This window comes from Numenius arquata, chromosome 9 (assembly GCF_964106895.1).
Source record: "Numenius arquata chromosome 9, bNumArq3.hap1.1, whole genome shotgun sequence".
In the NCBI taxonomy this organism is placed as follows: Eukaryota; Metazoa; Chordata; class Aves; order Charadriiformes; family Scolopacidae; genus Numenius; species Numenius arquata.
The window spans coordinates 12,935,602-12,960,607 of record NC_133584.1 but is presented as its reverse complement, the minus strand read 5'-3'; the positions used below and the strand labels follow the sequence as shown (position 1 = coordinate 12,960,607).

The 25,006-nt window shown below is 45.9% G+C and overlaps 1 protein-coding gene across 3 annotated transcripts in view; it reads right to left on the bottom strand.

Moving 5' to 3' along the window:
- Positions 1 to 25,006, bottom strand: part of TP63 (tumor protein p63) — a 105,268-nt gene that overhangs the window by 70,441 nt on the left and 9,821 nt on the right. For 2 of the 3 annotated variants that reach the window (XM_074153999.1, XM_074154000.1), the window contains exons 1-2: positions 14,280 to 14,353; positions 13,518 to 13,650 (exon numbers count right to left, since the gene is read on the bottom strand). In XM_074153999.1, coding sequence (XP_074010100.1) covers positions 13,518 to 13,650; positions 14,280 to 14,353 — 207 coding nt within the window. Of the gene's footprint in view, positions 1 to 13,517; positions 13,651 to 14,279; positions 14,409 to 25,006 lie in introns of those variants that run through there. The other variant, XM_074153997.1, reaches the window with a different exon arrangement.

The following is a 25,006-nucleotide window of genomic DNA, read 5'->3' as shown; positions in this document are numbered from 1 at the left end:
TCCCACCCTAATGACAGCACTTCAGACTTGTATTTGAGGACCTGCAGTGAAGCAGACCGGTGCCTAATTGTGGAGTAACCGCACGAACTGCGAGCCCTCGAACCTCCCACTGCGGGTGGCAAGCGAGCGACCCCCAGGCACTTTGCAAGGGGGAGAGGGGTCCCCCACAAGGCTGAAACCCACCCACAGCCCCAACACCTCTGTGCAGCCCAGTCTCTGCCCAGGAGCTGCTGCTGTTCCCCGCCACCACGGCAACTCCCTCGCCTGTGGGCATCATTTAACCCCAACTTCCCTGAGCACACGGGGAGAGGACTCCAGGTTCACAGGGAGATGAAAGTAAGCAGTCTGTGCTGCTCAAGGTGCTAACAGCTCTCTAGGCTGCCTTCTCCAGCACATGGCAGCAAGAGCCACCGCTGACTTCCTGCCCATCTGCAAATTGGATGACCTGGACACTGAAAGCTCACACCAGCCTCTCCAGGCTGGAGACAGGCAGGAAATTCACAAAACTGCCACCAATAAAACAGTGCAAAAACCATCTTTATGCAGTAACCAACACCAGAGGAAATGCAGAGCAGAGGATCATGGTGCCCTCCCTACCCTGCAACAGCTCCTTGCCACAAGAAGCAGGGTAGGTGTCTCATTTAGCTCTAACCCTGCAAGCACAGCTCAACGAAGGACTGCTGGGCTCAAGAGAGAAGGGTTGCAAGCATTTCCAATGCACCTGCCCAACTCCTTGCTGAGCACAACATGACGAGGTGCTTCCAGGAACAGGTTGCAAGGAGGAGCACAGAGCCCTCTCCAGCCAAGGGAGAGCCTTACCTACCACCACTAGCAACATCCCAGCCCAGGCTGGGGCCACGTACACCTCCAGTGCTCCTGAACTACCAGCAAAAGACTGCTGAGTACACAACAGGTTTCCCACATCGCAGGAAAAACTCAACAGACCACTGCTGCAGCTCTTTCCCATCCTCTCCATCTTCCCTGGCACCACCTAACAGCAGGGGCTAGGCCTGGTGCGCTTACCTGATCTCACCCAAGATGGGTACAAGCCAAAAAGCCACGAGTGCTAATCTGGAGATAGAGGCAAGGTTTGCAGGGAGCAGCCACAGCACCGTTAGCTGAATGGGTCACTTTGCAGCACCACTGCAAAGCTTTTGTGGAGCTAGACACAAGCTGGAGATCACCTGTGGATTTTCTGCTGTCTAATAGCAAGGAAAAAATTATGCTGTGCTCAGAAAACCATTTTGACCGCTGAATACTATCAAATTTTTGATACTGGCCCATGAGTTCAAAAGCTATGGAGGGGAAGGAAAGAGGAAAAGGTGGTACATAAAGAGATCCCCCAGCCTCAGCAAATCATTGCAAAACCCTCTTTTACTGGCTGTGCTATGAAACTCATAAGATCCTCCTTTTCCAAGTCATTAATGCAGAACTGTTGTGTTGGGTGTCTGCTATCTTCCATCCCACAGGTGGCTGGAGGTGGTTGTGGGTGAAGCAACACTCAGATGCACTACACAGAGATATGTGGAAGTTTATCCAAAGAGATCTGCATGTCAAACATGAGGAGAAGTGTATATAGCATGAATAAATTGACATGTCAGCACAAATCCCTGCCCTCTGTACACACAGCCCCAGCCTGGCTCAGTGTTTCAGAGGCATTAGCCTGTGCGGTCACCTTGAAGTGGATGCTGGACAAGTGGCTTTTTGCAAATCAGTCATCCACAAGTGACACAAAGGAGGCCACCACCACCCTGACAGGGGTGGCAGGAGGTAACAGAGCACGCACCAGACCCTGCGCCCACCAACACTGCTGCAGCCCAGGCACAAGTGTACCCCTCTCACTATCCCAGGACTCCAAATTTCATTTCACTGCCTTCAGACCTGAATGCACGCCCTTCACAAGGTGCTTCCCCCTATCCCATGGGCTGATGTTATGCCTTGAATATTCACACAGGCACCGAAGGCACAAGGGAAAAGTGAGGGCTTGATCACTCACCCTTCTACATTACCATGAGAAAGAAAAGCTCCTGGAGTTTCATTTGATTCTCTGCTTTTGCAGATGCAAAAATTTCACATACATTTTCTCCAACAAGCTAATAGCAGTGAGGCAGCATCTCTTAGAGTCTCTCAGGGGGAAAGCTGACTCCCTGAAATAGTGTGTGCTTAAGTGGCTGAGTCACAAAACCAATGGGACACCCCCCACCTCCTCAAACTGCACACTCACTCCTCAGCAATGGGACAGCGATAGTTATCATTTATCTGAGCCTTCTGGACAGGTCTCCAAGGGAAACACCGACCAGTCCTGTTGCAACTGTGATTGTCGAAAGTCATGGCAAGACAATCTTTTTAGATAGAGATTATACCAATTAGTCTAGTCAGAAAAAAACAAACAGATTCAGGCAAAAGCCCTCCTTTCCTGTGTTAAAAAAAAAAAATAAAAAATTGTTTCATATTGAGGTCAGATGAATAAGGTTTAACTCTATTCTTCTAGTCACACAAGCTCCTCCCCCTCCAAACAGGAAAAAAACAAGCTAGAAAATAAAGAAATCAACCCAAACCATCAGGAGTTGTGCAAAGCCTGGCAGTACACACTTTGGATGCTCAGTAGGACTGAACTTAAAAAAAAAGCAAAGCAGCTCAGCCTCAGGAAAGGAAATCTCTTTAAAGTAAGTTATCTCCAATACTGTAAGAAACTACAAATAATAAACGCTGGTTAGATTTGAAAGTTTCAGCTGCGACCCTCCCAGGTCTGACTCGGATATTCTAGAAAGCTTCTGGCAATGCTTTGTGGCTCCTGCTGGTATGTTGAAAAACAAAATAATAAGCAAACAAGACCCTTAAGTTTCCAAAACGAGGTATCAGCCAAGTCAAACTGCTGACTCAGGTTCTTTGTTTGGCTGTGTTTTCCCCATGCTGTTGTATAGTTTGCCCTGGCCTCTCTCACCAGTACCACTCCAAGTTCTCAATAAACCTTCCAGGACACAAGGTAAGTGTGTTAAATCACAACATTTAAAAATGTCATTGCCAGAATCGTAGTGTTAACTGGAGATTGTGTAATTTCTTTTGGAAGCAGTGTTTGTGTGTGTGTGCGTGCACACCTGCCTGTGCATTAGGCGGTCCATGCAGAATTTCCTGCAGATCAAAGAAAAAAAAAAAAAAATCTGCTCCAACCTCTCCACTCTTTTAAAAATAGCATCTGGATCAACTGCATCACCATGGACTGTGACATTCACTTAGCTCAGAAATGTTTATAAATTAGGACTAAGATAACAGAAGGAGGAGGGAAAAAATAGAACATGGGGTTTGTTTTTTTTTTGTTTTGTTACATCTGAATAACTGCTGAATGCTCAAAAAACCCAAGCCTCTGCCAAGTGGCTTTGAGAGTCTTTCCAGTGAAGACTTTACAGGGACAGACATGATAGACTGCAATACCAGGCAGCCAGGTTAAAGAAGAAAAAGAAAATACTTTCGAAAAGACTCATAAAAGTCACCCTTCATTCCTAAAAACTGACACAGGGCTGGTCTTCATTGCTCAGACCATAAGAAAGAGGGGGAAAAGAACTCAGTACATAAATACGTGCTTTCCCCACTCAAAAGAAAAAAAAAATTATCTACGGTAAGACAAAACAAATATTAAAAAAAAAAAAAAGAAAAAAATAGAGATGCATCCTGCCTGCTGCTGACTGGATATAGCCTTATGAGCATCCGGGACAGGCTGCTCTGGAGCACTGCATGGGAGGTGCAGCTCATCCATAGGCAGGAGAAGGACAGGTACCCCTGGCCCTCACAGGGTTAACCACTCCGCTGTACCCACGAGCAAAAAATTCAATGGCCTCCTGGTTTCCCCACCTCTGACCCATGGATGGGTCTGATGCCCAGAACTTCCTTTAGAAAGCACTCAAGTATCTGAACATTCAAGCTAGAAACATGGCCAGGCTGCAAGTGCTTAGTACTGAGGATCAATCTGTTTCCAAAGTATTTAAAATTGCATTTTTCTTCCACCCCATTTTAAAAGTGCAGGCTAAAGAGATAGATTTGCCAAGGGCAGGAAAAGACCCCAGCTTCTGGCTCTGCCCACAGCACAGGTCAGCTTCTCCTTCCCCGAAGGAGCATGCCCTCCCCAAGGCAATCGCCTGTCACAACAGCCCTGCCCTGCGACCCTGGGTAAACATCTGCGCACGCTGCTTATTTGAGCTCCTATAGCCTTGTTATCTCCCCCAGAACACCCCTAGGGCTAATTAGGGAGTTAATGGCATCATGTCAGGAGATAACGCTGTATGGGGGGAGCAGGGAGAGGGAAGGTGGAAAGGAGTTGTGAAACAAAACCAGTTCCCTTCACAACCGCTGTGCAATATTGGTTTAGGAAGGGAGCGTGCAGCCCCCGGGGACTCTGCCCTCTGGCTGCTGAGCTCCATTTAATAAGAGAGCAAGACACTTCTCTGGAGAGATTCAGCTCTCCAGCCACAATGATGCAAGGTCCCCACACCTTCCCTACTGTCTGCACAACCAAAACCTCTCCAACCCCATCAAGGGAGGTCATCCCCACCAGAGTGCTAGCAGGAAATCACTTCCCACAGTTGGGGTACAATGCAGGACACACATTAAGCACACAGATAATTTATCATCGAGAAGTGTTGTCTGTTTATTCCTGATGCTGTTTTTAATCTATTTCTTCCACTTTCTTCTAGTGACTCTCTTTAAAGAGCAGATGCTTTCACTAAAAATGTTTAGAGACAAAAAACTATCTGGACACAGATTTTTTGCAGGGCAGCTGATCAGCCTGCAAAACCACTGGCCAGCAGACACTCGAGCCAACACTTTTGCACTGATGAGTGAAAAACCACAGGTCAGTAGCCAGTCACGCATGGAGACGTGACCAGGGGACTTTGGGGGTTCAAGCCATCAGCAGCTCTTTTGTCAGAGTAATAACATTCAAACTGCATTTTTGCCTGATGAAGACCTTTGGATGCTCAACACATGTTTGACAGCACACACACACACACACACATTCCCCCCAACACATTTGTAAAATATTTTGCAAAAGTAAGAAAATTACACAAGAAAATTCACATGACTCGCTCCTGATGAGCGTGAACAGGCCCATCCCTCCAGCTGGAGGTGAGACAGGGGCAAGGCATAAACCTGCACCCCAGCACGAGACAGAGTGTTCTGGCCAGGGAAAGGGAAAAGCAGGAGATAGGGACAGATTAGAGGCTCTTTGTTTTTAATTACAAGAGGAGCAACTGTTGACAGGCCAGGGTTGCTCTTGCACAAGCAGCTGAGGGGAAAGTGTTGTTCTTCCCTTATCTTGTATAAACTACAGATTGCTCTCGGGAAATGCACAACTGTTCATAAATGCACAATCACAGCAGCTCTTTCCAGCCTGCCTCTGTTATGTTGCCAACTCCCTCCCACCCAAGCCCTTGTACAATAATCCAATATTTAAAAAAAAAAAAAAGTTATCAGCTTGCAATAATTCAAGAGCAGTCTCCCAAGCCTCTGGTTAAACCCTGACCCCTGCAACCACTGGCCATTCATGCTTCTCATGCAAGTACATCACTGTTATCCTATATTGCCCTGGTGTGTTGGGCCACAACATACACCCTGAGGCACCCAGGGAGCCTGTTTGTTCCTTGTTTCCTATGCTGAAATGTTGACTGTCTCAGTGCTGGTCTTTGTCCCCTTGTCCTCTGCCTGCTGTCACTTACCATGTCCACCACCAGTATGGCAATAGCCATAGGGTTAACAGCCACAGGATGGTTCAGTTATTTGGCTGGGGGCTCTCCCCAGAAGATTGATCATTTTAGTTTCTGATTTGTCTAATCAGACATCACCATGTGGTTCACCATCCCCATCCACATCCTTAAAGGAAAGAAAGGCGCTGCAGGGTACCTTTTCCTGGTGTCAAAAGAGGCTGGAGATAAAAATCCATGCTTTTAGAGGTGATAGTTATGTTTGTTACTGAAAACTCCCCTGATCTTTCATTAATATCAGCATCTGAATTTGCAGAGTAGCAAAGGATTCATTCAGCAGTGAGCACAAAAATCCAGGCCACAAGCCACTCCCTAATCTATGCTTCACAGAGATTGATTTAATTTTCTGTGACTGCCTGACAATTCACTCCCTCATTAATTTCAATGCTATCAAATCAGCAACAGTGAGGTGGAAAGCAGGTGGTAGAGAGATCCAGAGGAAAACATCACCTACTCCAAAAATCTCCTCATGAAATATTGGAGGAAAAAAATTATAGTTATTAACAGGACTGTGGGCAGGATCTGCAGAACCACAAAGCAACATATATAGTGAGCCTTTGGATGCACAAGGTTTTCTTCAAAGCAAGAATCCCAATTAATGCAAGAGAGGACTTTAAAAACAAAAGCTACACCCCACAGCTCACTGCAACACAGACACTTTGGCTGTGTTGGACGAGGAAGGGGAGCAGGACACTCCCAAGGCTGTTCTCCAGGTTTGTCTTGGCCTGAAAGGAGCATCTCGTGAGCCTGACAACCCCTTCCAGGCATGGTCAGCACTGCAGCTTGCAACAGGGCTGTGAGGTGCCCTCCATCCATCTCACCCCACAGAGGCAGGCAGGGAGAAGGGGTACCACAAAGCTCAAAGCTTTCATTCAGCTGGAAATGGACAGCTTGATTCATCACCCTACTTCCAGCTAACAAGAGAGAAGGGCCTCATTTTCCTCCTGCCACCAATTTGGTTTAAAAATAAAAAAAAAAAAAAAAAAAAAGTCCAGAGGAATGTGAACTTTGGGGATGGCCGTTCCACTTCTGTTGGTGTTCAAAGTGTGCTTTGTGGCTTGCTGAAATGCCAGCTGCCCAAGGCATTTACTGCTTATGGGCTCTAACCCAAAGTGTTCCCAACAAATAACATGGAAAGTATGTTTATAGTTCAAGGAAAGAAGAGGATCCTATCAACTAGATAGAAACCTACAGTGAAGTTCCCAGCAAGGCAGCATAAACCTTAAACTTTCTCTGGAGGCAAAAAGTGCCTGCGGTCTATTGCTCCAAGATCAAAATCCCTTTAATTAAGTGTTTGTGCAGACCTTTTAAAGATGTAAAATAAGCACTAACGCATTATTGCTCCATACTTAAGCAAGAAGCACGTGCAGCACCATGGAAACTTTTGGAGGCAGGCCTAGCTGCTTGGGGAAGGTGTTTTCTGAAGCGACTACTTCTTTTGTTCAGAGGTATTTGCGCGTAGGCAGATGGCAGGACTCACAGTTGTGACACTCTTCCACCTCAAGTGCTTGTAGCAATAAGTGCTGAGGATTTAAAGGCAGCCCTCCAGAAGAGCCAGGCCAGAATGGACACAAAACACCCCATTGCACATGGCTCTTTCCCCAGTAGGTTTGTGCTTTTCAGCTTAAAATTAGTTTATTCCCTCCCAAGATGAATGTAAAGCAAGATACTAGAAGGGCAAAAATATTTAAAGGAATTTTAAATACATTCCCAAAATGATCTATAGCACAGCAGACAGATCGCCTGTTGGTTTTCTTCAATACCATTGAGAATTCAGAGAAGTGGCACTAAAAATAAAACACTTGGTGTAACGATACTCATTAACCGGCTGCATTCCTACAAAAAGAAATGCAGCCAGAACCAGGGCAAAACAGCACAGGAAAGGGAGCTAGTGAAAAATTATTTTAAAGAAACGTAAGTATGTCTTTAGACATCTTTGCTATAGACAGAATGAGACAAGTCTTCAGGCTTTGGCCAAATTGAATGAACAAGAACATTCTCTATGTCCATCCTTTATCTGAAAGAATTGACTATTTCTGGATTTGTGTCCGCAGTCTTAAATGCTATTAGATCATTTGGAGGCACCTACACTGCACAAGATTAAACGTTCAGGAGGATTACAAAGCCAGGCCTAAATGAGCTTATGAGTTCAACTGCAAACAAGAGAGGTGCTAGAGGGAAACTTCCAACAGAATAATGCATTTGCTCATTATGGAAATGCCTTTGCATAATGTCAACTTTCTTTGCACAGCTATGGAACGAACAAATGCCCACAAAGAAGAGAAACTTGGCAAGCCTCAGACTCTCTCAAGCACAAACCAGACAGCAATAAAAGCTTTGATCATATCCCTGTGCTGTACAAAGTCCTTCCTTTCTATGGTCAGTCTGGGAATACTTAGGCATGGAAACAGACAGCCACACAATCCACTGTGCTGCATCTACTTATCAAATTGGCCTTATCCTCCAGCTGCAAACCCATTTCCCAACAAAAAGCAGGGCTGCAGCACCTGCCATAGCCCTGGGAAGTGCACAACATACATTAGCCCCTGCACCGAGTCACTCTTTGTGCGCTGCTCAGCCGCACTGTGCAAGCCACGCCAGCTCCCTGCCCTGCTCTTGGTACGCAGGGATGTCCTCCCTGTCCCGCAGTCCCACCACCAGCTTTCATCTGCTTCCTCAGCCATTACCTTGCAACAACAGGAGTTCTTTTCTCCTGACCCAGCAAAACATTTAAGCAAGCAATTAAAGTTAACTGAGATCAGAGCCTGAGCTTTAATATTACAGCACTGGATAGGATGCAGCAGACATCCTGCCGGACAGCGGTGTTTTTTTTAAATGATGTCCATCATATTCTTGCACACCTGATCCTGACCACAACCCCTAGCTTGTACAGGTGATGGGCTCCTAGAGACCCAGGAATTCACTGCATGGCCACCAAATATGATTTACTGAACTGATTTACATAGTGCTCAGGCTGAGAGCATGCGGAAGAGGTCTGCCAGCTACCCTGGCCACCTTGGGACAGGGTAATCCTGCAGGGGCCTCAGCCCTACTGCTCTCCAGTTTGCTGGGCTGCAGCATGGGAAGACACCCTGTGCAATGCAGCTGTGGTGAGCATACAGCAGGTTAAACCTGGTAAACGTTTCTTGTTCCCATGAGAAAGTATCAAATACCGACTCCGATTGGTGCAAGTGCTGAGGTCCTACAAGGGCCAATTCTAGTCTTTCCTACAGCCCAGTTTTTCCTCTTATCTCTGTGTATAAAGGAAGACAGCAAAGTTAGAACTGAAGCTGTCACTTTTAAAAGTATGGAACACATGTTGCACCTCCAAAATGTCTGTAACCACCTCTCTTGGGTTACAGACCCACAAGGACATCCACAGCCTATGAAGCTGAGGACACAAACCCTAAAGGACATAGCCCTGTCTGAAGCACCCACACCACCACCATCTCCTTGGGAGAAACCCACCCCACGAGGAGCTCAGCAGTGCTTAACCAAGCCACACACAGCAAATCCCCCATGATGATTTGCAAAAGATGAAAAAGAACAAATAATAAAAAAGGCAAGGAATTCTCTCTCCCTTTTGTGGGGAGGGATGGATCCAGGTTAAGAAAACTCTGACCACGGCGACTGTCTGGGGAAAGGCATTCCACTGAACTGGTTAGGCAAGGGGCTGGCTTGCTCAGGGGCATGAAAGGAAGGTATGTACAGGGGGAGGGGGATGAGCTGTTCCATCACTCCGGACAGCACTCCTGCTCCCACCAGTGAGGTCCCTGGAGCCCTGGACGTTCTGCTGGGATGGTGGCAGGAGACTTCCTGACTCTGCAAGCCCCTCAAATAACACTTTTATCAGGATGCTGCCCACTGAATTTCTTAGCCCAGAACAGCTTTGTTTGGGTCCAGACTGGCATTTCTTAGCATTGGTGAGCAGTTAAAAGACTTCTGAGGGATGGTGAAAGAGAGCACTTATGCACCGCGTGACAGGCTGACAGCATGCAGCAAAGGCTCCAGGGCAATGGAGGGGTTATTGCACCACCACACACTTCCTAGAGAGAGGTCCCCAGACCCCTCATCCCCATAGCTCCAGGTCATTTAATCAGTCAGGGGAAAAAAGAAAAAAAAAAAATCATATAACATCACCTGGTTTCTAGCACTGCAGGATACAGCCTTCGAGACCAGCGTTCCTCTTGAGTGTGGTGGCCACCACCCCACCTCAGACCCCATGGTTGCAGGCTACATCCTTGGTAAGGGAAGAGTCCAGGGACCACATTCTTTGGTGAAGCCTAACAAATGGTAGGTGGCCCACAAGGATACATATTCAACTTACCTTCCTGGCCATCTGCAGCTCCTTCCCACGTCAGGGCCATGGCAAAGGCTAAATGTTCTCCACACCCACAGGGACCACCATCCCCTCACTCTGGCTATGCAAAAAGGCAGACCTCCACTGGGATTTCCCAGCCTGTCTGTGGTTAATGCCATGGGAGACAAAGAAGTACAGCCAGCAGCCTCACAGACAGACCACTCAGGACATTGTGAAAGAGTCGGTCACAAGGCACGTGATTGGGGAAGGCTGCTGTCTAATGCTACATCAGACCCACAAACCCTCTTCCTGTCCCCTCCAGGTCTTTTCATCCCAAGGTACTGCCGATCACCAGATTCTCTTACCCCTTTCTTATATGGGACACAGCAAGAATATTTCTTCCTTAAGAACAGGAGTGTGAGAACTGCAAGGTCTTGGCTCAGCAAGAGACAGAACTGTAGCTCAGATGAGAGGGGTTTCTTTGTCACTCAACCTTCTTCAGCTCTCTCCATAGCTAGTTGCATTTTCAAGGCAACGAACACAACTGATGGGTGTTCAGCAGCGCAGGACTCGTGCTCATTTTCCAGCCCACCAGTGGGACAGTTTCTTCAGGCACTGCTCTGAACACAGTAGCTCCTTCCCAACTGCCCCCACTTTCCTACTGTTGTGATCGAGCAATTGCACCCCCAAAAGTTTAAATAATAAAAAAAATGCACAACTCCCACCAACACAACTCTTGGGATCAAGGATGTACATCTTTCCAGGCTGAAAGATCCACTTTTCAGCCATAAATTGCAAGAAGGTGGTGAGCTTATGTTAAAGGCTGATCAGGATTGCCTTGAAGTCCACATAAGAACAATTGCTTCAAATGAACCAGTCTTAAGCTGGCCTTGCTATTCTCCTAAAACAAATCTAATAATAAAAAGCACTCTGCCTTGATCTTACTGTTCATCTCCCAGGGCCCCTCCATTTCTGCTGCATTCCTTTGTGTTTATCTGCCCTCTTCAACTCTGTACTGCAATCAGCTGCGTGTGGCACCTTGTGTCTAGAAGTGACATGGCTGCGGTTACAGGAGAGACAGGTGCAAGGGGAGCTCTTGCCCCGAAGCTATCCAAAGGAAAAGAGAAGCTGGAGGGGAAGAGGGTTGTAAGGTATTTCAGATTAAAGCCGACAAACAGCAAACACCTTGCCCCAGGCTACACATTCTCTGCCAATGCAAGCTGCAGCGGCTGCGAGCCCCAGAAACAGCAAAGCAAACACGGGCTTCTCTGCAAGGGGGAGTTGTCACCTGTCAGGGATGTTTGCAAATTTATAGGGAGGTGGTGGTGGTAAGGGGAGTAAAAAAAGCTTTCCTCATTTTAAAAGGCAGGCTGTTTGCACAGGTTTGCGATGCATATTTTGCTTTGTAAAGGCTTTTGTCCAGCATTCAACTGAGCAAAGGTGTTGTCTTCCACTGAAGACAAACTGGAACATTTATTAATGTATATACATTAATGTACTCCGAGACACTGCCTTACAGTAAGGGTGAGGATGGGATGGAATTTCCCTGCTCCCCCTTTGGCTTGTCATGTCAGTGAAAAACGCCTCTTAAAGAAGTCACTGTGCAGCTTGGCCTCTCCAGAAATGCCTCCTGCAGGGCTGGAATCAAACCCATCATAAGCAAGAGGTAACTGCGTAGCAAAGGCTGCCTGCCCTCCTCTCCTAACCCCAGCATTTACTTCAGCCGTGTTCAGAGAGGACAAGAGGAAGGGATTTTCCATTCATGTTTCACTGCACCACAGACGGGAGAGGGAGACTCTGAACAAGGGCTTGGAGTGAGCCTGTTAGCTACCACAGTGCTCTGCTGACAGCTCAAAGGAGATAGAGATGGGGAGGCTTTGCTAGCACTCAATGCAGCAAGTCGAGGTTTGAGCACAGAAGAAACAAATTTTCTGCTGATGACCTCTAAATTGTTGGTGATCGCTTTTTTTTTTTTTTTTAGGAGGACATAGTTCAAACAGAACATTACCACCTATTTTGAAAAGTAGGAGCCCCTCTAAACATGAAGAATCTTTTGGACTAGCTATTGAAGAGACACCCAGCTGTGCTACAGTGTTGGAAAAAGCTGAGATATGCCCTTTCAGATCCAGGCGCTGATCGAAGGCTTGCATGCCACCCCCTCACACCCAACCTGGATACAAAATCAACAGACATGACATCAGTCACCTCTCCTTGTGCGCTTGGAGTAGCTTTGCCACATTAGCCAAGCACAAACCCAACCTCAAAGCAGCCTTTTTACCCTTTGCAATCTTGCAAGGAGAGAGGAGAGCACCGCAGTCTCCCAGCAGTCAGACGAGAGAGGCAGTAAGAGGTCAAACCTTCTGGCACCGGGAACTGCAATCAGTATGACCTGGGAGCTCTTTCCTTGCAGATGTGATCCTCCAGGGTACAGATGCTGCCAGGGTGCAGACCGCCAACACACCATGGTGAGGCACATTAAAAATGGTGGTTGCTTAGCCAGAGAATTAACTGACAGTTTCTCAGGATGGAAATGCAGAAGAACAAGTAGACTTACAGACATGAACACAAATTTCAAACCACATGTCATTTTTAGCCAGAAGTATAGAAACCCCAGGAAGAACAGGAACAGGGAATGAACAGCTTGAACTCCTGAAATACCTCCTTCTCCAGCCAGCAAGAATATCACCTGGCTTCCTCACCAGAGATATTGCTAAGAAAAAACTAGTCAGTTTGTGCCAAAGGCAATGAACCAGCAACCGCCAGTGTGCCTCATCTGCATTCCAGTCTGAAGCCATACTGGTGAGACACCCACAGCCAAGACTTGTTACAAACACTCTCTGGCTTTGTCTGTCTGGAGACACAGCAAGGAAAGACACCTCAACCATGGTCAGAAACCAAGTTTTCTTTCATATCTGACCTTCAAGAAAAGAAAAAAAACAGTGAAGAACCCCTGCTGTTGGTCAGCAAAATTGCAACTGTGTGCAGAATAACTATTTTAACCCCAAGGCCACGTAAACTAGCTCTAAGCGGGGAGAGAGCAGGGACGGTTGAGCAGCCAGGCAAGTGCAAGAGACTCCCCAGCAATTCTGCCTGTTCAGCTGCCTCATCACTCTCTCCTGCCATTGCTGCAGAAGGAGAGGAGGAAAAGGTAAGGAGCCAGCCTGCTCCCCCTTGTAGCCCCAGTGAGGCACAGAGAAAAGATGCTTTTCCGCAGGTCTCACTCTGTCCAGTTTAGCCACAAGTACAGACACTGCTCTTCACCACCACCTCTGGCAGAGCCACACTCCCAACCAGATTCTGAGGTGTGACACAATGAGACAGTTCCTTCTCATCTTGCCTGGTCAGAAGCATTGGCCACATCTCCTCCACCAAGAGGGTGGTCCCAGGGCAACACTGCAAGAATAGCTCCTGCAAAAACTCCTCATCTGTCCCCGACGGATAAGGAATTTCTTCTCACTACTCACCCACATTGGGTCGTTCAGCTCCGTATCTTGCACCCGGACACAGTCCATGCTAATCTCTATTTTGTTTGTAGAGCCATTTTCAGATGGGCCATCGATGAAGTTCAGATCGATCGGCTGAACTGAGCATATTGGCCTGAAAAGAACAGAGCAATGCAGTTAAAATTGGACTCATTCTGTTTACCTGCCCACCCCCTGTGCTAGGATGTCACACAGGACCATGAACCATTCTCAGGAACAAGTAACTACTAATGAACCACCACTTCATCACCCGCTATGCTAACAGCAGCCCCTGGACAGGATGGGGCCTGGAGGGACTTGTCTGACCAAAAAAAAAAAAAATGAGGTGAAATCACAAAGACAGAACTCATGGAGAATTTACAGCAATAATTGTCTCAACATCAGTCATGGGAACAGAATCAGTTTTATTTCCTTCAACAGTGTAGCAACCCCATTTCCTTCGGGAAAAGCATCAACCATCCACCTTAACTGACCATGTGCTGGAAAGCAGTCAGCTCAGCAACCAAAGGTCTTGAAGAGAGTCAGTGTCACTGGTCATCTATATATCTGTTCCCCATGGCCTGGATGAAGAACATCTTGAGAGCTCAAGAGTTGTCAGTCTTCACAGACTCATTCCCACATCTTCTAATCAACAAGTATAGAAGACTCCAAAACCCCCGGCATCAGTTCCCTGAGCAACCTAATTATAGAGGTGTCCTGTCCCAGGACACCTTCTTCCACAGGCTCCAGTTAAGGATTACTTACTGTTCCAGGAAGTCCCAGATATGCTGGAGCACCTCTGGACTGAGGAATTCCCTGGGCTGCGAGCTCTGGGACATGGCTGATCGGTAGTAACTCTCCTTCCAGGAGAAGTGGCTCGGAGTTTCTACAAACCTTAAAAAACAAAAGCAAAAAAAAAAAAAAAGAAAAGAAAAAAGAAAAAAAAAGAACACACACACACAGAGAAAGATATGTTGAATGCATGTGTCCAACTTGATGAAAACCCATAAATAGAATCTATTGTGTGAAAAAGGAGATACGCTGAATGCCTGGAACATTCACAGCTGTACAACACACATTCCACACTGCTGCAGATGCTGTATTTAGACGAAAGAGAATTTGGCCACCCTTCCCAATAAGTTAAATATCCCTCAGAGTCTACTCGGATGCTGTGTCATAAGAATCCCAGAGGGAAAAAAAACAACAACAACAACCAACCACAAAAAAAAAAAAAACCCAAATCAAAAAAAAACCACACAACACAAAAAACACTACACACACCAAAACCACCACCTTCCATTTTACCCCCAAATAATCATCATTCCATATAAAGCAGACAGGTGTTTCACCTGATGCAAAGACTAAGCAATGTGCGATCCATTCTCCCTGGCTGTTTGCCTCTCTAGATTGCATGGCCTTGGATGATGTAGGTGACTTTTCTTATACCCAGCCATTGCAGCTGAGATCCTAGACTACAGTAAGTATTTTTTTTTTTTTAAATTGAATAATAATAAAATCTTATTTTTGCTTGGTTTTTAATGGAAGTAAGTTCTACCACATCAGATTATATCTGCTTGTCTACCGTCTTCTCACCTCCAATACTTTCTGAGCCTGACCAGTTGATTTCCACCAGATCTGCTAATTACCTTGGCCATTTTTATCCTCTTAAGCTCCCACAAGCCTCACAGAAATAGGTGGGCCCAAGAGGAGCAGTGACGGAGCCGGAGCACTCACGCCTTCCACAGCTGCACATTCTCATCCCACTGGCCAATTTCTAAATTCAAATGCAGCAGCTTTTACGCCTGTGTCAAAATACTGAACGGCTGTAAGGGGGAATGGGAGGAATTTCTCTAGTATATTTGCTCTTGACAAAAATTCTCCATTCTGAGAGTATGATTTCCTGCTACGAGGATGGGGACACCCTGCAAAATTTTCTTATAAGAGAGCTGTTTCGGCACAACACAAGTGAATGGCCATGCTCCCTGCCAGAGGAATGGCTGTGGCAGAAGCCAGGGCTATAAACAGATTCCAAACAGAATTGTACTAACATTTGGTTTGGCACGTTTTAGTGCTGTTTAACGCAATGGTCTAAACAAATTGCATGGAAGACCCTAATTTATTAAGATGACAAAATTAAGAAAGAGTATTTCAGAGGGAAGATCACACTGCAGTTGTTCTCTTCCTCTACTTTTTCCTGAAGTAGATCAGTCTCTGACAGCAGCCAGAAATATCTCCCTTTACTGAAGTCATATGGCCTCTTATGTTTTGAGGATGACTCTGGTCTGCAAAAAGCAGGGCTTTCCTTACCTCTGCTGACCACAGAACCTCATGCTCTTTGAAAAGAGCAGACAATTTTCCTGAGCTAATAGAAATCAAAGCCATTTTGGTTTGGGCATGCCTCAAAATAGGTGAAAGTATCACTTCAGTTGCTCATCCTTTTTGTGATTCACAAGAAAAACCCAACACCTTTTCAAAGTTCATGAACAGCCAGAGACAAAAATAAAATTCAGAAGTGTCATAGCTAATAGCTCTGTCTCACAGATGCGAGCACATACCCATTCTACATCTGAATAAATAATCACAAGTCCTCCGAGAACGGCAGTTATCCCACAAAATACCAGAAATCGCTGCTTTCAAGCTTTCAGTCTGGTAAGACACTTTCAAAAGTGCCATATTGAAACCCAGAAGAACAGATCTGACCTAAAGTCTGCTACATAAGCTGGGAACCACTGCTACCGTGAGCTTTGGAGGAGAGCAAGGGCGAGTGCACGCTCCCCAACCCACTCTGCCACTAAACCCACAGACCCCAGGCACAGCTCAATACCCTGCACCCAGTCCTGACCTCCCAGGAATAGTCAGAGAAACTCCACAATGGGTTCTCCCAAACCACTGAAAAGCATGCTTTTAACAGTTATTTGCCACTTATCACAGCTCCCTTTGACTTAAATACTAACGACGACTTTTTAGGAATTCAGTGAAACAGTAGCAACAGCCATCCACACCAGCTCATTATTACATACACAGGAACCAACTTCACCAAAAAGAGTTATTGCAAAACAGACCTTTCTCAGAAACCTTCTTTCTTTCAAAAACTCTTAGTGCAAGGAGGTTCCTGCATGCCATGACATATCCCAGCTTTGGTTCACAGCTGCACAAAGTCCTAGGTCTCAAGAAGGCAAAGCAACCAGTTCAGCCCTGCCTGCTCTGGCCCTCATGGACACATTCAGCAGCAAAGTAGAAGTTGTTTCTCATAAACCTACCCCAACCAAGCAGTCTTCACAGAGCCTACAGCGCAGGAGAGGAAGGAGGTAATAGCTGCATGGATTGATAAAGCCAGGTTGGTTTCTCTATGCCTCTGAAGCTAACAGAGCTGTTGGAGTCACATCAGTTATGGACACAACCAGTGCGTCTCTGTACTAAACACACAAGTCCAAATTTCTCCAGAAAGGCATTTTCCACCTGTGTCATCTTTATCTCTGTACTCAACCAAGCTGCTGGCTTCGAGTTCCAAAGAAAAATATTACCAGATTTTACCCGATAGCCAAAAAGTCATGTTTCCCTATACCAAGTTCTCTGGTTAATGTTTTCACAGAAGCAAAATTTGAGAGACTCCTTCAACACTCTCTGCAACACCTTTAATACCTGTTCAACTCTATTTCCAAAGGAGGCTGCAGGATTAGGTGGCCAACATTGGCAAGGCACCTGTGAGAAGGCTACAGCATTACAGAGGTAGCGAGCATTGCTCTTTACTCAGTTTGGTGTATCCTGCTCTCAGATGGGAAAGAGCTATAATCTGCAAGAAAACCAACTATAGTTCAAGACAAAGCTGCATGCAAGCTAAATTGTCTCCTTCCCTGGGATCTTAATAAAACCTAAACCTAGTGCCATTCTCCTTAACAGCCCTCAACATAGAGGAGCAGCCTCTGTCTACTAAACAGAATACTTAAGTGTCCAAATTTGCTCATCCTCAAGAAAATAACAGCTAAAGCCTAAGCAAGATCTATGCATAAGTTTCACTACTCTAGTTAATTGTCTTTTCCCACATCAGCAAACGCTCTAGCTTCAGTAAAATAATGCCCAAGTGCCTAAAGTTAATCACAAGATAACAGGAGTTTGTGTTGTTCAAATTGCTCCTACCAGCTTTTTTTTTTTTAAAAACTAACTGACATTTAAAAACCATTCCTTTTACCTACAACCACTCATCCCAAGGAAATAACACCACCAAACACAACCTGTTATACTAAACCACTGACTACGACAGGACAAAGCACGGTAGTAATTGTTGTCTAGGTTGCCCTCTACCTTAAGTCTACGAGCTATATGCTGAATTCCCTTCATTGACTGCTGAAGCATTTGGCAGGCAGCTTGCCACAAGCATCAGAGAGCACTAATTACACCAGATTGGAACTACAGAGGGATTTATAGCCCCCATGCAAACTGCAAGCTGAATAGCACATGGCACCCACAACGTCCTATCCTTTAAAAACCACTAGCAGATTATTAATCAACAGAAATAGCAAGTTAAACCTTCTGTGAGAAGCAGCACCTCACCAAGAGCACAAGATTTCCTAGCAGTGCTAGGACACTGCTCCCACACCACTGAACTCCAGGCCAGGTTTCAGCCAGCAATGCACTCCCACTGAGGTCCAGCTCAGCTCCATCCTATTTATTTTGCTGAAGCAAGAGCAGCCCAGACTCCAGCTGAAAGCACTTTCCAGATTCACTCTGGGGGCTGAAGCCTTGTGCACACTGATTGTGTTGCTGCCTCCTGAGCATTTCCCCAGAAGTGCTGTGTTACAGCCCACCAGAGTGGGACCGCATCCCAGCTGGTTCAGTTTGTCATCACACTGATGAGCAAGATCTCTGCAAAATACGGCAATGAGAGCAACATGCCCCTGTAGTTGTGCCCCCACAGCGCTCAATTTCAGAAGCTCCCAGAAGACTGGGAACATTAAACTTCACCCAAAAAAACCAAACCCCACCCCACCAAAAAACAACGACCAAACAAAAAACCCCGACAAGGACAGCATTTGCCTTTCACAAGCCTTAGCCCATCTGCCCTGCTATTGCCTTTCCCTAGAGCTGAGGTTTCCAACACAGGTGGAAATGAAGATCTGACTGCTTGGCCCAGCAAGACATAAAGTGGTGACAAACCAGAGAGAAAACGAGACATTTCTGCTCCTGCTACCTCACTCTAAAAACATGTTTTCCAGTCTTCACTACATTCTCCCCCTTCCTACCTTCACATCAAAGACATTAAAGAAAAGCAACAAAAAATCCCCAAACCAAACCACTTTCCACACCAGAAAATAATGATGGAAAACTATTAAATTCAACTATTACAACACAGCAAAACATCTCACTCAAAAAGCAACTTTTCACTGCAAACAACCTTTCTTAGGAAGGGTTAAACCCAAAACACAAAGTCTGACTTACCACTGGGGAAAAGCCACGAGCTCCTGAGGAGAGCAAGACCTAGGTTTGAAACAAAGCATGCACAGCCCCTCCTCTGCAGCTTTAACCTTAAAGGCAGATGCCACCTGCTTTCACTGATATAGGGTCAGATCTGATTCAGAGTGCAGCTCAAGCACCACTGTGGTGCACGTGTGAGTCCAGAAGGCTCCTTCCAAAAATAAGAAACACTGTCACAACCAAGAGATAGCATGGTTTTTGGTTTTTCATCCAAAATTGGCTTAGAGCTTCAACACTCTGAACCGCCCCTGGGTTAACAGTAGAGTTTATGGGGAAACCAGAAATGAATAAGGTATCTCAGTGGAGAGATCCAAGCACCTCCAGTTCTCCTTAGCTTCTCTCAGAGCTCTGGGGTGGTGTGTGTTCCTCCTGCAAGGTGTGCAAACTCTCAGAAATAATCAGTGTGGTTTACAGATGCTGAACTTCATGGCTTGATATTGGTGTAAAGCCACAGTGTAAAATCTTGTGAGAACAAATCGTTCACAGTAGGGATAAGCAAAATTATTTTGAGCTTTTTTTCTGCTTGTTGCCAAACTAATAGGATGTTGCTTTCTGCTTCTTCCCACCGAATGTCTACCAGTGGTAGACAATTTTCTGTCACTGGGTCTGTAGTCCTCAGTCAGTGGACAAGTAGATGGGGACAGAGAAGTCTTTCTTCGTAAGCTACAGATTTTGCTGTTTTTTTCACAAGATATATCCCCCTAAAGGACCTGCTAGTAAAGTACTTAGGAAACCTCGATGCAAAGAGAAGAACATCTACTCTTATTAAGAAAGCACTTCCACATTATAAAAACGAACCCAAAGAATAATTAATAATGTCTAAATAATGATATCTAATATGGCTCATTTTATTCATAGCTCTCAAAGTGTTCTACAAAGGAAGACAGTGTAATTACTCCCATTTTACCTGTGGGAAAACTAAGGCACCAGGAGGTCATAGGATTACTCATCGTTACTCAGCAAGCCAGTTGTGCAGCCAGAAATACAACCTTGGTCACCTGAGTGACCCTCACCAGTCTGGTGTTTCTCAAAAAGGAATTAGTGATATTGGGTCTGTAGATAGAGAAATTCAAAAAGTCCTTAATTTCTTCAGGTAAAGTATGCACTGCACTTCCTAGAGCAAGAAACCTCCAAACTCAACATTTTTCTTCAGGCACCAAAATCATGATGCCCAGGAATAAAAATCAAGGCTGCAGAAATGTTATGACCGGCTTTAAGTCACACTCAGAGTTCAGGGTGGAAGTAGAATTCAAACCCAGATGCTCAGACTAAAAACTAATCTTTCTTCCTGAATGCTTACAGCAGTTAACCACTTAATAGCCCTTAATTCATGCATAGATTAATATATTAGCCCTCAACTGTCACAGAGTGTGGGCTGGGTAGAGAAGTAAATCACAGAGCAGAGAAGTCGGCAGCCTCAGCTCCAACTCCACCAATTCCAGTCCACGCGCTGGTCCCTGCCTTCTTCACTTACACCTTGAAGGGCATCAAAAGCCACGTTAAACAAACAATTTAAAGTTCATGAGCATTACGCTTAATTGCCTGAATCTTCGTGTTAGTTGTATTTTTAGTTCTTGAGTGGGGAGGGGGCTCCTTTCTGGATCACGCTGTTAAAACTCGAGGAACTTGGCAGCCCTTGTCCTTCTGGAATTCCCCCTGCTCTGCATTTTAACACTGCAGTGATTTGTAGACATCGCTACCTAATGAAGCTCACAGCTGTGCAAGAGGAGAAGGAAGTGGGGTCTGGCAACACGGGACAAGCGTGCCCCTGGCAGCCAGTGTCATCTGGAATTCCCCGAAGCGTGGAGAACGCTTGTTCCCTACAGCCACATCAGCTGGCAAATCACGCCCTGGAAGCACCCGTTAGAGACCTTTGGTGACAAAACAGGTTCATTGCCATAAACAGGGGGGGACAAAATGGGGGCAGACAGTCAGGCTCTCACGCCCCTCACAGAGGAGATTGCTGTTGAATTTTGGGGGTCTGTATTGCACCTCTATATATGCCTCTTTCTGTGTTTACCTGATCAACAAGCAGTCCCCCTCCCCAGCAGGAACTGCACTCTACTACACATTTCCCCTTTTCTTTCTCTGTCTCGTGCCATATTCCAAGGTCTTGGCTTAGCCCAAGAGAGGCTGAATCCCATCTTGGCAGAGGCAGGTTCTGCTGAACTGCACTCACAAGTATTTATTCTTCTTTAGATTTTCAGCCCCGCTTTCAGATTTAGCTTTTTAAAATGTAGATTTCCAGCAACTTCTTAAAATCCTTCAGATTTTCCTCTTATATAACATTGCTCCTATGTGTTAGTTCTATAATATACCTCCAGAAGAAGAGTGATGGATGTACGGGTTTGAAAGGGCAAGCATAAGGAATAACAAACAGGAATAACAGGAATAATTAAGGAACTACACACAGGATTTTTTTGAGACAGAATATAATTTTCACCCATGGTTCAAATGTCCTTTCTTTTTCCCCAGATCCTGCATTTTTCAGATGTTTCCCAGAGCTGATCTGCAACCTCACTGAAAAACATGTAGACAGCAATATGCGTTATGGGGAGGGGCAGCTGAGAGAAAAGTGGTCCAGAGGCACAGAGACATGCATTCGAAAATGAAAGAAGCTAACTGTCTGAAGGGTGAACCCCGATCTCAGAAGTAGCCACCAACCAAGATAACACATGAAGGAACCAGGAGTGACAGTGGCGAAGTGCTCAGAAACAACCAGTGTCCTACAGCATCCATTGAGGACAGCCTAGGGAGGACTGTTAACTTCTTCCTATTCTCTAGGCAAATGACACTTGTATCGTGCACGCCAAGTTTCAACTGCGAGATGTATGATATTTAGAAGAATTAAAGCAATTCTGTCTCAGAGGAATGCTGGTTGCATGGCTTATAAAAACTCTGTGTTCTGCTAGAGTCTACTGTAACAGTGCATCCCAATCTCCCTGTGATTTAAATTTCTCTTTTGGAAGTGTATGTTTGTGAGCAGAATGGAAAGGGGTATGAAGGGATGGTTCGGCTTTCTGGTTGCTCTTTACTCGAGCCCTCGGTGTGTGGGCAAGACTGACCTATATCAAAGAAAGTGAAACCGGCTGCACAGAATGATCCTCCTAGTTCACTATGCTGAAAAACAAAAGGGGGATTTTTTCCATTCATAATCTTCTTTCGGTTAGAGTCATCTTGAGTAAGACTATGGCCACAGTAGAGGCAACATTCGCAGCTTTGCAGTGGCCCCTCAAAGCATGTTATATCATTGCAGCCCCGCTCCAGCACCCTGCTCCAGCACTGGGGAACAGCTTCTGGAAGCAGAATGGGTTGCTATCAGCAATGCCTGTGTCCCAGGGACCCTCCTTATCTCCTATCCATATCTCATCCCATCTTCTATCTACATGTCATCACTATCAGCCCCTACAACCAGTGACCATAATAGAGGCATTTCTTTGTCCTCAGGACCTTGGGCAGCTAATCACTCCACTGGCACTGGAGGCACCGTCCCCCAGTTGTTAGAGCAAAGTCTCCCCTAATTTTTTTTTCCTTCAAGAATTCCTTCAGTATCTTGTGAACTTTCCAAGACCTCTCTTATCTCCCACTCAACCTTGGACACCCCCTTCTCCACCCTCCTCTTCTCACCCATCCTTGGAAACTACCTCCTCACCCAGCCATGGACATCCCCCTCCCCTTCTGCTCGACCCTGACACCCACTCCTTTTCTCAACAGGGGCCAAGAGAGATGGAGCTCTGGCCAAGGTGAAAGCACAGCCACAGTAATTCCTCCACCAGCCCACTGAAATTGGTGTGTTCTAGACTGGGGTACGAGCTCTTGTAACCACCAGAAGACCACCCAGGAGTATGAGCGACCTATGTTGGGAAGCCCAGAGTTAGATCACAAGCCTGGAACTCAGGACACCCAACTCAACCCCTGGGCGACGTGTCCATCTTTGCCCTTCTGTTCCTGAGGTATAGCAGTGCCACCAACTCTGTAAAGCACATAGAGATCTGTTGACTATCAGTACATCTCCAGGAAAACATGGTCCTGCGACTTTCCAAATTTAAATAATGAAAGAAAATTTAAATCTCCACCCATTTTTAAAAAGCATTAAGTCCCAAAACAATTAAAAAGCAGTTGCAATTATATTATTTTGTAACTCACTTTTCCAGTCAATCCCTTCCCCAAATCTATTTGCAGCAATGGTTAAAAACAGTGTCCAACTGGAGAGGGAGGAGTCAGAGCTGCCGGGCAGAGGTGAGAGCTTTTACTGCAGTAAGTGAGAACGTCTTCTCAAAAACAACACAAGTGGAAAATCCAGGGCCAGCCCTCAAAATTCTGAGGTATTTTTGAGCCAAGTTCAAAAATAAGTATTGTAAGATAAACTTTACAGGCAAACCAGTCAGAAGCCACAAAACACTTTCAAGTCCATTAAAAAAAAAATACAATCCTTTTGGTCTACATAATAGACATCAATTTTAGGTACCCAGCTGAGAACATGCATTTGGGTCTACCTTTCAAACTTTACACAAGACTTTTTGCAGCCAGCCAGCCCTCCCTGATAGTTTTACAGCAGGACAAATGGAGTGATGCCTCCTCCCCTTGGTGCAGGAGAGGATGAGCACAGATCTCTGCTGAGAGGTCTCCTGCAGGGTGGGTGCTGCCTCCGGCTCTGCTGCCACACACCAACCTCTGCTGCCCAGCTGCAGCTACAATTAAAGACAACAGGGACCATCGTTTGTTCCTTCATGGGGACTGCCTAACCCCACATCACCCCACGATCCACTCATCCACCACCAGTAATGGTCTGCAGCAGGGGCTAGGGGGAACATACACAAATTGCCAGGGAAGGAGGAGACCCGGAGATCTCTGCTGTTGCGTTCTGCTGCACAGTATGGGGACACTCCTCATCTTTTCTGGAGGAGGTGGGGAGGGAAAGGCCTGTGTTAAATAGCTGTTTTAGGCTGCTTTGGGTAACTGTATCCTGTCCAGTTTTCCAGATCTCTGCAGCATCAGGGAATATTAAAAGAAAAGAAAGCAACAGACCCAGAGATGAAAGGGGGCAAGGTAATTTTCAAGAGATGAGAGTCATGACAAAATACAGGTATTACAGGCCTTCATCACTACTGTTCTGTAGTGATTTTAGGCACGCAGTAAGGAAAATTGAAAAGTTCTGAGGAGGCAATGGCCAGAACTCTGACCTTTCTGAGGCTTGCCGAATCAAATTCCCCCTGTTGAGCTTTGCTCATCAGTATTTTTCCTGTGAGCACAGCATTTACCCAATAACAATATCTACAGCAGCTCATTGCTGTCTATTTTTTACAAGGAACTTGCTTTCAGTATTTCCCACAGGAAATGGGGGTCTTTTAACTGTTGTCTGCTGAAATTCTGCTGTGTTGAGTGCAACCAGCATCTCTCAAGTTTCACTGGTCTACCTCCATCACACCAATACAGAGACCACAACACAGAATCAGAAATTGCTTTATTTATTACAGATGGTAAAATAATTCAGCCAAGTGCATCAGAGCTTCAGAAGGGCAGTTGGGGTGTCAGGGTCTCATTAGATACTACAAGGCTCTGAAAGAGGCCAGAGCTAGGGGAAAAAACCCCAAAACAAACCCAACAGAAAAGTTCCACTTGCAGCCAGGGTACAGCAGCAAGGAAAGACCTCGGCTACATGCACACAGCTGGTCTGGCCTGGGTTCAAGGTCTGGTTTGTGTATTATGCCTTATCTACATGCAGTCAAGTTTTTTAGATGTGACCCTGGCCTGAGCTCTGGCTCCAGACCCTGGGCTGTCTGGAGAAGACTAGACTGTGAGCACTGTTGAGCCCAACCTCACATTTTATGTAGCTTGAACAAGTTAGGCATGGTATAGACTGAGCTTCCCACAGTCCAGTCCACCACCAAATGTCCTGAGGTTATCTCTTCCTAAGCACTGTGCACCATCAGAGCTAGTACCAGTTACAGACAGCACATCACCAAGGAAACCTGAGAGAAACCCCCCAGATCAAGGGTTCACCATGAGCACGGCAGGTC